General features: G+C 36.9%; 1 protein-coding gene across 6 annotated transcripts in view; it reads right to left on the bottom strand.

Annotated features, from left to right (window-relative positions):
- Positions 1–2,567: 2,567 nt before the first annotated feature.
- Positions 2,568–14,534, bottom strand: part of LOC124404221 (reticulon-1-A) — a 41,887-nt gene continuing 29,920 nt past the window's right edge. For 4 of the 6 annotated variants that reach the window (XM_046878170.1, XM_046878169.1, XM_046878173.1 and 1 more), the window contains 4 exons: positions 4,942–5,149; positions 4,650–4,858; positions 3,992–4,097; positions 2,568–3,075 (listed from right to left, as the gene is read on the bottom strand). In XM_046878170.1, coding sequence (XP_046734126.1) covers positions 3,021–3,075; positions 3,992–4,097; positions 4,650–4,858; positions 4,942–5,149 — 578 coding nt within the window. In that variant the 3' untranslated portion in view covers positions 2,568–3,020. Of the gene's footprint in view, positions 3,076–3,991; positions 4,098–4,649; positions 4,859–4,941; positions 5,150–9,005; positions 9,193–13,069; positions 13,412–14,534 lie in introns of those variants that run through there. The other 2 variants (XM_046878175.1, XM_046878174.1) reach the window with 2 other exon arrangements.

A 14,534-nucleotide genomic window follows, 5' to 3' on the forward strand; every position in this document is an offset into this window, starting at 1 on the left:
CTGTACAATTATATCTTTGGATATTAGAACACACAGCTTACACAGAAAAATCAACTTATTAGGTACGGTGTATGATAAATATAACAATATGTTATTGCAACAAAAGCAGCGTGAATTCTCGTTACTCAACTATACTAGACTAATTTCGCTCTTCTGCTTTCAGCCGGTTTGATCTACCACTTAGAACTTTGGATATTTGTATGATATCGCTATATGTCTTAAAGCTTTTTATTCTGTTTCTTTAAATTTGTGAGTAATTTTCATTGGTGGCTCTTATTAATTTTTAGGTAAAAATATAATCTAAAACGTAAAATATCAAGTAGGAGTTTTGAATTTGTTGCTGTAATTTTGAATTTTAAACTGATCACAGTCGGTTAGAATACAACAATTGAGGAAAATGATAAAATACAGTATTGTTATAGAGTTCCAATCTTTTTCCGGATCCGATGTTAAAGTTCTTGACAAGGTTGTTCGAGCGACCTTAAGTGACCTCTGACAGCCTCGGCTCATCCTCGAGGGATACACCGTTGAATGAATTTCATCGGTTTATGTGACCTGAATATATCAGTACTTAAATATAGAAATATATTCTAAATTTAATTACTTTCGCTGAATTCAGCGCCGCGTCGCGTTGACTGCGAGAATATAAGTTTGTTGAAACTGCGAAGAAATGCGAGATCAATTTGTGCGATATTACCAGAGACACAAGATCAAATCACACAAATAGACATCGTTCGTTTTCAACACGCGGGTCATTGCACCCACTAATCAGCACTCGACTCCATACTTCTAAAACAAACGTATCAGGCACAAATTGTGCAACAATCTATTGTAAAGTTTATACGCCGAGACTAACGACATTCAAATTTCATAGTAGGTGGTACCACAGCCTCCGAAATAAAACGAGTATCTGAAAAGCGATACCCGAAATTGCAGGTTCAAGAATTAGCTTCCTCATAAAAATTTCAGGATTGTTTTTTTGTTATTCCGTTACCTTTGGAATTACCGATACATATTAAACAGCCGTAGAGAATGAAAAGATATTTTTTTTATACAATAATAATAATAATATTAGTAATTGCAGCCATCGTTATTATTAATATCGTTTATTTGTAAATTAATCGTGCAGATGCAGATGCAATAATGAGACGTCAAGAAGCAGTACGCGCATTACAATGCAAATTCTTATAACACTTTGCTGTAAACTTTTTTTTTCTTTTCTTCTTCTTATTTTTCTTCCATCAAAACACGTGGTCGCAACATTATTATACATAAATAGTAAATTAACTTATACATATACATATGTGTATATATATATGTATATATTATAAAGTTGTGTCTTCATCGTTCACAGTAATAAATATATGTATATACATATGTATATACATGTTTATTTTTTTTCGATATAATTCAGTATTTAATTCATTTATATATTACGTGCGTATAACTATAGTAATATTATTAATAATAATAATAATCATTTTCACCATAATTCATAATAATAATAAAAACTATTATCCGCAACGTTCATTATGTAATAAAGATGACGATGATAATAATAATAATAATAATAATAATAATGTATATAAGGAAATATATTTACTCGCAAATTTTTCGTTCCTTTCAAATTCATTTTGTTTATTTACTCGTGTTTTCTTTCTCGTTATAACAAATAAAACTTGGTGACGCTCGATCGATATATAATATAATGCCTTAACAACTACCGATAAAAATTAGGAAAAAAAAAGAGGAAAAAAAACCTAAATTTCGTCAAGCGCGTTTACGCTGGATTTCGATCATATAATAAGATGGAAACGTATATATTTAACACAGTTGCGGGCGCGTAGCATGCTGCAAAAGCTTTTCATGTATACAACGCGTCAATGTATATATATATATATATATATATATATATATATACATACATATGTATATATATACATATATAAATATATATATAGTGACACAATAATCATAATTCTCCTAAGTTTAAATAGCTTCTTTTATTTGCGTAAAAAGGAGTGTACTTAACTTTCTTATATATCATCTTATAATACATGATTATTTGTTTAAATTTTTTTCCATTTTTTTTTTTCCTCTTCAAGTGGTCGTAATGGTTACGATGAATTTATTATGAGGGATGCAGGGTGGAAAGAAGGAGTAGTGAGGGAATTTGGTTACAGTGTGTAAGAGTAATAAGAAGTAGGAACGGAGAGTAGCAAGGGAAGAAAGAAAATAAGATGTTTTCGAAGTAGGACAGATAATAAAATCTGATAATAATAATTTCATCAATTAAAAATTATCGCAAAATTAGGGTTTCTACCCTGTATTAAGGAAGATAAAATCGTTCAAGAAGACATATTGTATAATTATTGAAATTATCCCCAACCGCAGTTTACAGCTCTCTAATTTTATACACACACACTACATGTACATGTATTGTGTGTGTATAAAATTAGGTATATATATATATACCTATATATATATAAATATCATGTTTTACCACCATAACAACGAATAAGTGTTGATAATTAATTAATCAATTAATTAATGAATCGCTACGATACTTCATTACATGTTATAATTTAATTTTTTCTTTAGTCACATATTCTTCAAGGAATATACATATGTATACATATATTTAGATAACGTATATATGCGCACGCCGAAAGAACTTTGACTCGGCTGCATTCTTCTTCTGCCCCCCCTCGCCCTCCCCGCCAGTTTTTTCGATATATCAGCATTCGCCTTAATGGGTTAAACCATTAACGTTTCTCACGAATTTCTTCCTTAATATTATCTTCTTCGATCCACTCTTTTCCTCCATCTACTGCCCAAGCATTGCTGATTGTTCTTGATCGTTGGAGCCCCAACTTCACGTTTTCCAAGTTCTCTTCCCCGCTTTTTCTCGCACCCGCACATACATTCACACAAGCATACACGCAACACACAACGCACACTTAGCGACTCCTTCGTTTGAATTCGCATTCTCGATGAATTATTCTCCCCCCTTCAATTCATTACTCCTCCTTCGTTGGCTCGGACTTCTTGCCAATGGGGATGGCTGCCTTCACTCTGTAAGAGAATAAAAATCAACTTGATAAGGGTTGGCAAGACTTGGTGCAGGTGCAAGTTTCCTAACAACTAATAGACCGTCATTATTTTTACAAAAATTATCTTCAACTTGACGAAACTATGAAACTTGAAAACACAATCAGTCAGTTCAATTTGGCCTACGAGAACGTAAAATGGTGGAACAAATGGCCTACTCGTCGTCGCACAACTTCGCCGTAGTAATCAGGCGGTTGAAGGCCGCTGTCATCTGCTTCTGAAAAACCCGATCAACGCTTTGGCAAAGGATATCTTTTTCATCATGACTGGTGAGTGGCGAAGAATTTTCTTCAAGGTTCTCAGCCAATGAGAAAATGGATGTTGATAGGAAGGAAACGGGAGGGTTGGAATCCTCGGGATTTTGTGAAGTTAGATTATCGCTGGAACCGAACACGTGTCTGTACGTTGTATTCCACCTATGCAGGAAGATTTTGATTCGTGATACCGATTTTAAAAAGCTTTTAACGTCCAGTGAAAAAAAATGAAGAGAGAGTATGTAGATTCGTAATCAAATAAAATGACTTCAAGTATTGATAGGTTAACTTTTCTAGATTAAACTTATGAAATATCTTTCGAATTTAGAGAAAGCAAGGCAAAACGTCTTTTCCTTCATGCCCAATTCCACGCAGGGTCCCACCGTGGCCCCAGACTCTCATTTTGCCCCACTTTCACCGAAGCGTGGGTTCCCAAAAACTCGGCTCATGTTTCTATCAGATTCTTACCGATCACAGTGATGATAGTTGTAAGATGGATTGTCTTAATCTCACTGAACTGAACAAGTACTAACTAAACAGAAGTATACACAAAAATTTGCCATACCACTTGGTATAACCTTAATTCATTCAAGGTGAAGTACAAGAGTTCGAAGAAGGATACGTACTTGGAAGTTAAATCGTTAATTTTTCCACGAACAAGGTCGATGTTCTGGTCGATCTGTGTCTTGTTCGTCTCATAGACTTTCGGGAGCGTGAACAGAGCAACCACACCTGAAAAAACGTATAAAACGATATAAAATTAGTGTGTCAACTTTACATTGTTTTCACAACGATCCAAGTCAAGTGTATCTTAGATATATATGTTTAATACATTTGTACATGTTTGTACTTGAAAAAAACATTTTCCTCTGGACTTGGTAATAAAGTTAACAGTAAATACAGTACATCGTCGACTATTTCAACCGTGGATTATTATCCAAGCAACTGTGCCTTGCATACATTCGTTTTCCGCTGGCAGTTTTCATCCGTTGCAAAGCTGTGGCAAAAACGAGACTTGAGATGGAATTTAAAATTTTATTATGCAGGAGCTGACGTTGTGAAGCGGAAGAATATCGTCGTCTTTGTCTTAAAGAAATAGAGAAAATGTACTATCGACACATCAATCGGTTTTAAATAAACATATTCCATCACTTTTATCGAATCAGCGTTTTTTTCGATTATCCGGTCCCAATTAGTTCCGATAATCGATTCTCTAAATCTCTACTGTAATCATTTAGTTTCGAGTGGCAAAAAGCACCAATGGATGATGTCGTTCCAACTCACCGATGATGATAAGGGTCATGCCATTGAACCAAGCACCAAGGTAAGTGAGGCACCACAAAAGAACACCGAACTTGAGGGAATCGACCAGATCCTCGACTAGGAAAAGTCTGCGCAATTCAGCGATGGCGGCATTTGCGTGAGCGACTGCAACGTCAGCGATGTCGTGGACCTTCTCAGCTGGCAGATTGAGGTCGACATCCAACACGTCCCTGGAAAAAGGAGTCTTTTAATATATTCCATTCCACTGCAGGAATTCCCTCCCTAAGTTAAATCAACCGATTTCGAAGCTCACTTGAACGGATGCCCATCTGATGTCTTCTGAACTGCTTGCAGGACAGTTTTGTAAACGCGGAAAGCGACTGTACCGGTCAGGGTGATGAGGGAGAGATAGGCCAGCACGCTGATTAGACTGAAGTAGGCCAGAGACAGGAGCACCCCTAGAGTCACGCCGAATACGGTTCCAGACTTCTTAGGGTCACGCCAGTAGATCAGGGCCTCAACTGAAAATGAAAACACAATATTTTACGATCAATATTCAAGTTAATTGGACTCGTTTTGAGTTAGCAATGCTTCTTCAACTCGTCCCAATTGCTATCGCGTTCGACTTTCCATGTTCCCGTTTATCTCACATAATTGCAACGTTTCGCTGATCAAGCAATTGTTCAAGTGTTCGAATGGTCGTGATAAATAGTAACAGGTCGCAAAAGTGAAAAGTTTATATCGACAGACCGATAAGTAATCTTGCAATTTGTATGGCCGCAATTTCGAATCATGCTCTTTGAACTGCAACGTCGTAACAAAACCGAAAATGAATCGCGTCACGAATCAAACGATTATTGTTACGTATGCCTTAGAGAGAAAGAGGTGCATGGCTTGACAGCTTCAACCATATATTGAAAGGGTTCGCTTGTCAACCAAAAATTTAATATTTTCAAAATACCCTTTTCATTGAGTTTTTAAAGTGGCATACCCTAAAAAGTTTGTTCAAGTTAAGAGAAAGATTAAAAGATGAGCGTTTTACGTTATGTGGAAGATTGTGCTAGTTTGATTTTAAATTTTTTACATTTTTCTCAATTTATGAAGAATAATGAATAAAACTTATTTTTTATTGCTTACAACAATCGTAATGTCAATTTACGTCGAAAAGACGACTCGTACTTGTAATATTAAGTCTCCAGTTGATGTTTTTGAAACGTGTCTGAGGACTCTTTTATCAATTATCAATTAAATCTCATAAAATAGTGATAATTTAATACGAACTTTTAATTTATGAGAGTAAAAATATGAAAAAAAGAACAAATCAATTGAGCCCGATCTTCCACATAACGTAGAACGCACACTTTTGACAGAATCTTTCTTTTAACCCGAACAAACTTTTCAGGGGATTCCACGGTGGAAAATCGTAATTATTTTTTTCTAAAACCCCCTAGTGTATAATGTTATTTACTTATTTTTTGATGTCCGTTACACTCAAAGTTCGTTTGAAAACATTTCAGCGAGAGCTGAAGAAAATTTTAGCATTAAAAATTCGTCTATATTTCTGTGAATTAGAATTTATTCCGTGCTGTTATGACTCTCTGCCATAACTATTCTACTGCTTATAATACCAAGCCAATGAATATCCTTCAGGAATGACGTAACACGTGCTCCACACGTGGCCCTAGTTTTACAGTCTGCAGGTGACATCAGCTACCGGATGCAAAGTTCCAGAATTATCTTTCGGTACTCAGAGTCTGTCTATTAAACGAATATCTTCTTTTTTTGTTTTTTTGTTTAGATTTTTTTTCTTTTTCTCATTTTTAATGACTCCTTGAAACACTTAAATTGATGCGAAATATTTCAGTACGATTGAGTTAAGTTGACTAATCGTGCGTCTCCCTAAATAAAACTACAGAAGCGCTCAAAGATTGAGTCACCGATTGTTCTTTCAGACCCAACCAAAAAGCCTGGATGTTTTTTGTCGCCGGTAAGTTATCTACAGGAATATTTCCTCCTGGGGGACGCCGACGTGCAGTCGCCCACGTTGGTTGGTATTAGACGAAACGAACTGCCGGGACGCTGAAGGCGTCGCAAGGTCGAATCGTCGGCGGTATTTTGAGACCCAGCGAGAGTAGACTAATAGCAACTTTACCTCGCTATAAGCACAGCCCAGTTAATTGTCAACAGAACTGTCTAATAAGGTCTTTGTCGTAGAACCGATTAGTTGTCTAAGGGAGGGACGAAATAAAAGATGATCGGATTTTGAATACTCTTTAAATTTCCGTTACCAGTTAACCAAAGTTGCTTGAAAATACCTAAAATATAATCAAACGTTTCCGAGTTTCATATGCATATAAAGTAATTTTGTATTCGTGTACTGACGTCAACGTTTCGCCAGCTGTAGACTTTAATCTTTCATTTCATTAATTTTATTTATTATAATTTTTGCTACTCATTTGGTTGGCATAATATTAAGTAAGAAGCTGCACGAATTGAACTGATGTACAAACTATTGTCAATATTATAAACATAATGATTGTTGGTTGAACTTCTATTCAGGATACATTTAGACGGTAGAAAATTATTGAGATTGATGAAATAAGCTTGTAACATATGGGAATCAAAGTGTATAATATATGCAATTGCTATATGTCTGCAGCGTATGGAGAAGTTCATTCGTAGCCGGTGGAACTGGTTCTCCAGTGTTCATAACGGTTTATCATTATAGTTGAGCCTGTATAATTCTCTTTATAGAATTTTATCGTCAGAATTGAGTATGTGACGTCACTTCGTTCGGAATTCGAATTAAACCATGCGAAGTAGAATTTTATTCGCAATTCTGGTTTCAATTCTGAGTTTTAATGATCGGTTTAAATAAAACAATTTTTGGAAACTCTAGGAATTGTTACAGTTTAAATGTCGTGAGGACGTGGAATATTAATAATAATAATCATGATGATGATGATGATGTTATATGCATTTTGAATAATCACTTAACCTGCGTCAAGAACAGACGATCTTGTTTATGCAGTAAATATAGAAGTTTTTGGTTTTCATTTTAGTCTCCCAGCAGTTGGCGAGTAATGAATGATCATAGTCAAAGATGAAATAAGTACTCAGAATTATCTGAGATGGATTAGGTTGCACCTAATCCTAATTCACCAATGTTACGATATACGAACTCTAAAATTTTTTAATCTAACACTTGATCTTCCGTTCCACCATTCATAATGCACAAATACGAGACGACCGTGAAGGCCGCAGAGCTCATGAGATCAAATAACTATTAGACAACCTAGATCAGTGCCACACGTGATGGTAACAATCAGTGAAAGTGAGACACCGTGAAATACGAGAATGCTGAAAAAGTTATCGTTTTTTACCAACAAATATGAATTACCTCATTCGAACGATTACGTATAAACAGACGGCAAGCTTCAACTGAGATTTGAGACTCAATTCTTTAAAAGTTTGAAAGAAATTTTTACCTTCGGCAACTTCCTGATGTATAATAAAAAAAAAAAAAAAAAAAAATGCTCGAAAATGACAAGTTCATACGAAATTGCAGGGTGAAAGCGAGAATTAGCAGAAAATATCCAGAAAAAAATATGAGAAGAAAAGTAACCGAACCAATCAATTATCGCAACTGACATGCGAAACTTGGTTTATAATTAGTGTATATTTACAAAGACTGCCTCAATTCACGTTCATAATGATCATTAACAGAATGTGCCAATTGCAAGGTTTTTGATCCCAACATATGTTACCAAGGTGTTATCTGTAGGGCAACTGTGAGAAGTTGATTTAGGAGTTGCGATGAAAAAGTAAAAGTGCAAGACATAAAATAATAATAAGCCTTACTTATCTTGTTGCGTCCATATTTAAGAGCTGTACAAAAAACAAACTCGGTATCAAATGTCAAATCCGTTTTCAAGTTTACCGAATATGCATACTGTGCAAAATCTTTGATATCAATTCATCGAACAGATTTTGAATTCTTGTATAAATCTAACTTTCGATGAAAGTTTTGAAATCAGAATAGTCAGAACTTCTGTTACTGTACCATAGAACGGTGAAAACTTCGATCTCAAGATTTGATTTTAGAACTGAATCGCTGCATAAATTGAAATCAGATGGACGAGTGGCAGGAGAAGTGGTTATCAATCAGGACGTTCGTCGTTGAAAAACGTTATCAAAGAAAGATTATAACGTGGATCGATCATTGATCACCATATGTTCCAACGCATAGCGCGTGAGAATGAAAGAAAGTGAATAAAAAGTAAGTGATCAGCCATTATGAAATGCCGGAGGACACGGAGTGCTGAGAAAACCAATCTAAAAAAGTTGAGGGAGGTATATAAAACGAAAGACACTCACCGGGTCCTCTTTCCGGCAAGACATGCACAGGCTGCCTGGAAACGTTCTTCCGCACCATGTCGACGCGGATTTAATGGACAAGAATAAATGATTCTACAAACACTACCGATCGTGGAGGTATGTAGAGAGACCAAATAGCCGGTCGGTGGAAACCGTGGTGTTGCTGGTTGACGGTCGGACCGCAAGTGACGACGCTGTTCATCGTCGAGCGCCCCACCCTTTGGCCGTTTCGAATCCGAACGTTCGAATTGTTCGACGTCAACGTTCGAAGCGGCGCCGGGGCGGTTGCATCGCGGTTCAAACGAACTGGGTCGACCGGTTGGCGTCACGTGGGCCACGTGTCTTTTTTACATCGTCACGTGACCCAGCTACGACCACGCGTCTCTGGATATACATTATACACCGGGTCTTGTCAGTTCCGGAATGAGTGCATGAGCAAAATCTTTTCGCGTCGTGGAGGTAATTGTCAGTGGTACGATTTTTCTGTGACACTTTTACATCTTGCCTGAAGCAGTATAAACGAACTTGGAGAAAATAAATATTCGACCTCATTTAGAAAACGAAACGTCAAAGAGGAAAAAAATTACTGACGATGAAATTTGAATATTCAATTCACGTTGGGAACTAGCTCGTCAATTATTTACAAAGATTGCAGATTACGTAGAATTTATTACAACATCGAGAAAAAATAGTTTATTATTTGAAATACTGGCTATTTTACTTTCAATTGGGTTTCATTCGAATTTGCACCTGTATTTAACTAAAGGGATAATTTCAAAACAGTATATCGTTGCATTTCTCGTAAAACGATTGAACAAAAAAAATCCTATTTTAACGATTTGATATAAGGAACATAACCCCAAAAGTACTAATATTTATATAAAATATTGGTTTATGCCATTAACCAAAAGTTTGATTAATTCATGTATGGATATTCAGGGTTTCCAGCGATATCGGAATTCAAAATTCCCAGGTTTTTTTTTCAAAATTCCCGTATATTCGTATGTAATGCTTTCTACAGCGTTTGTGCGTTATCATGATGCAATCAACACTGAACACCGTATTTTTAAAAATTCAATTTTCAACAGGTGAATGCAGAAACGGCAATTGAGCACGAATTCCCGATTGCTTTAAGAAATTCCCGTAAAAGTCCCGTATTTTCAAGGGCACTTTGAAATTCCTGGTTGCTGGACACCCTGATATTGTAAATGGAATCGTGAAAAAGTCAGAATATATTTTATCGACTTGTGTCGGAGATAATGAATAATGTGGAGGAAAAAAAAATGTTTATGCTTTTGTGCACAGTAGCTCAAGACACGTGATTGCGCGACTATAATAAAACCTCCGTTATAATTAAATGGGTCCGAGAACTGAGTTGAAAATGTGTTAATATAACGTAACTGCGTTTTTCAATGCGTGTTTTCCGTACAGAAAGTACCCTTTCTATGACGGTCGAGTGAGTATGCGAATGCGCATGCGTAGAGCACTGAAAAGACCACTTTTAAGGCCCCACTGACCTGGCGTGTCATATACATATTTCGTGACGTCAGAAACGAAGAAATTTTCTTGTCGAATCGTGCAAGAACGGGGCTACGAATCTGACTAGGAAATTTTTTTAAATGTAGTTTGAATAAAAATGTACGTCCCTATCTCAGTATTGCTAACGTAAGTCGTTGATGATGTATATTATGAATAATGGCAAAATAAATAATGTCACGACACATCAAACATGGCCGATCGGCATTACCAACTTGTTGAATATTTACCGCTTCTACAATTTCAGAATTTCTTTCACTTCCGACAGGGAGATAAAGATGTGCAAATGCGCACACGTAATCCGGAAAAATCTATACCATCAGTTAGCTTTCCGTAAATATGGCACGATTCTATTATGAAATTTTCAGGTGACAGGAGCCCGTTCATGATCCACATGAAGTCTGTCTCGACTTGTAAGTGATTTCATTGGTCGAATATAACGGAACGGGCCAATGAAATCAGCGACTTTAGTTCAACTTTGAACGACCAGGAGCGCTGTAAGTGCTTATGACGTCACGAAATTCATATTTAAAGCCAGGTCAGGAGCGACTTAAGTTGTAGGAGTTAGAACAAAGACGTTCGTCGTAAAATTATCAACCTTACAGGGGTGAAGAAGAAATAGCAAAAAATGTCAAACCCAGTGTTTCAAAGGTTGACACCACGAGGTGCGATTTTTGATATTTTCGAATTGGTACTCGTTTAACAAAGAACAAGTATTTGAAAAATTATTTTTGGCAAAGGTTGAGTATAACGTTTATTTCAACAATAAGGGATTCAGATTAAGATTTAGAAGATTTAAAGACTGATACACGACCCGAAGACTCAAGTCAGCTGTATCAATGTGACGACGACAGCTAATATCCGTGTCCTGCACATGATACGGCTCAAATTTGCTGCGCAGATAAAACAATGTATTGAGTACTTGACCTCCATACTGTAATCTCCTCTCCAATACGAAACAACACCGAGAACCCTGAATTGTTTCCTGCACTAGCTGGGAATTTGATTACAAGTCATATTACCTAAAAACGGGAGATTGTTTTGAAACCACGCACAAGTTTTTATTCTGGATATTCTTTTTCTGTGGGTAAAACTGAAGATTAACGTAACGCACTGTTTGCTCGACGATATGCAACTAAACTGACTGTATTAGTCAGTAATTCGATCGTTGATAGTTTTTTGCATTGGAAGTCGAATCTTCATTACCGACTGAGCACTGGCTAGACTTTCGCTATTAATAAACGCAATTAGAGCAATCGCGTTTGCTCTGTGTGGGAATACTTCAAGTTTCCTGGTTTGGCTGTGATCCAGCTCGAGACAACATTACACGTATAATCCTACGTATCACTCGAACAGCTGTAACAAATCTAATCTATCAATGACAATTCGAAATCCGATGTCATCAACTGATTTTCAACTCCAGTTTCTACCAAATTTAGACCCATCAATATATTTTGCGTCACGAAAACAACGGAAGAAATTATCCCACCTTTCAATAGTTCAATAATTCTGCAAAACGTAACTTTCAGGAAATAATGGTGAAGTCACTTGCAAAACGTTGATTAACTTGATAACCATACAGTCTAACCAACAAGAGGAGCAAAGCAGCTTTCTCTCAGACGTCAAAATGAAAAAAGATTCCTCTACACCTCTGCCACGATTTAAGCACGTGAATTAGACCGGGCTCTAAGTCTGTTCAGCTTCTGCAGTTATAGGTTAGCCGTGTTATATAAGAGCGGTAGCTTCTGTAGGGTCCCCAAAATAAACGAAGTAAAATTGAAAATGTTTAATCGTGCAAAAGCAAAAATAGACGGTGTAAAAAGTGGCGAGACAAGTAATTGACAAAAATGGTTCGCGTAGTTATTCAATGACGAGGAGCCCATTCAGATAGCGAGATTCTTTCCAACACTTGGGATCTCTAATCCTCTTTGCTCGCTACCGTGGCCTGCTCATAACCTGAAGCCATACGCCATCAACGACGAAATCAAAAAACGACGATATTTCAGCTTGCATGGCAGCCATCAGATCCTCAGTACAGTAACTTAATGCAGGTGGAGAGACAATTGTTACAACAAAGGCCTTTGTTCATACCAAAAGTACGTACATTTTGTAGTGTCGATTCCATGCCATTGAGAAATCGATACGATTCAACTCCAACGAGATCTATTTTGGTCCACGATTATTGTCTGGTAACGAGTACAAACGTTCCATTATTACAGACGGAAAACTCAGAACCCAGTACTCTGTAGAACCGCATCTAGAGTACTACCTAATTTCTATCCAACTATGATCTCATCAACGGATCCTATTCAATGAATCATGATTGGAATGGTCATGAGAAGGAAAGAGGCCTAGAACAAAGGGCACGTAGGGGAATAGAAGTGAAGAAATAAACGTTCTACCGTATAATCTGAGGATTGATAAGCGTATAAAATAATCTGTTCACACCACAGTTTCAACGAGAATTGTTGCTGCGCCATAAAAGTTTACAAAGCAAGAATCAAGAATATGAAGATGGTATTACTTACGCTCCGTTTTAGTGATAGCCATGTCGAAGGCACGAAACTGCACAAAATGAATTTTCTCACAATGGTACAGGAATATGGATAATACAGTCTTTCACGAGCAATTTCCGGCTCGGAATTAGCAGCACCTCAACTTAAAAAACAAAGCCTAATAAGGCGTAGATTTCGAGCCACGGGCTGGGATCGACCGGCGGTGAAAAGCGACTCCCGGCAAAGAATTAGGCACCCCTAGTTTGATCCGCACGAGGAATTGGCAGATTACCAACGTTCCTGGTAACGTCGAGTTATATTTAGTTTAACCGAGGCGAGGCAAACCGACGCTAGAACTTTGGAATCCGCAGATTGCGAACGACACTTGCGAGCTTTACGGTCTTCTTCTACCTGCTGCAGCCCATCCGACACTGTCTGCGGCCGCCATTTGCCCAGGCCACGAACCTCTGCTAAGTCTCTTCTTTGCTAGTAGTGCGTGCGTGAACAAAACGATGGGCGGTGCTTGTTGGGGTTTGGGGCTAGAGTAAGACGAAGGTCCGGGTTCTCTTCTCCGGAAAACTTGGAGGCTATCTCAGAGGGTTGAAAATCGGAAATTATTTTGCTTCACGGGCGTATGGTCTGGTGTTTTTTTTTTTTTTTTTTTTTTTTTTTTCCCCCCTCAAGAAAATCGGAATTCCTGTAATCTAAATATAGTATTAATTTACAGATTATTATTTCTTGTAAGATGATGATAAGTAAACATTTATTTTACCGTTTACCGAAAGTTTCGTTACACTATTCATAACTACTGCTTCTTTATCGAGAAAATTTTATTTGTAATTTTCTGAAATACTTTTTCCAACTTTCTAGTTTTATAGATGATCGAGTATTTCGACTGGTGATAATTTATACGTTCAAGTAGGTAACACACGGTTTAATTATGAACCAAGTAACGATGTGATGAAGAACCAGGAACCTTGTTGATAAGACGTATGTTTCCTATTTTCGCAATTGTGCCTATCACGACAATAAACACGTCATCAAATTCTAAAACGATAACAAATTAATAAACCTACCCAAAATAATGATTTATATCAACATTCGGAAGTAACTCGCATAAGGAACTTTAGTTATTACTATTGTGAGTACAAGTCCGTCCTAACACAAATCATATGTCAGGTCTGTATTAGCAGGCGAGTGATTTGCCTGACCTTGATCATGGGGCAGCCTAAGCACTTTCCACCGGAATGCATTTCGATCTCATAAGACATAAGACTGAAATCAAGTGAAATATTTTTATATCATTAAAATAACTCGAAAACTACCAGACCAATCGAATCCAAAATATGATTAGTTGTAAACTAAGATCAATAGTTGCGTCGGTTGAGACCAAAATCGTCGAAATCCGTTGATCTATTGCCGAGACTTCATCTGAATATGGACTTCAATGGAAAATTCTCTAGACCTTAAAGACGCCTTAAAACGTCGACATTTAGTG

This window comes from Diprion similis, chromosome 3 (assembly GCF_021155765.1).
Source record: "Diprion similis isolate iyDipSimi1 chromosome 3, iyDipSimi1.1, whole genome shotgun sequence".
Lineage (NCBI taxonomy): Eukaryota > Metazoa > Arthropoda > Insecta > Hymenoptera > Diprionidae > Diprion > Diprion similis.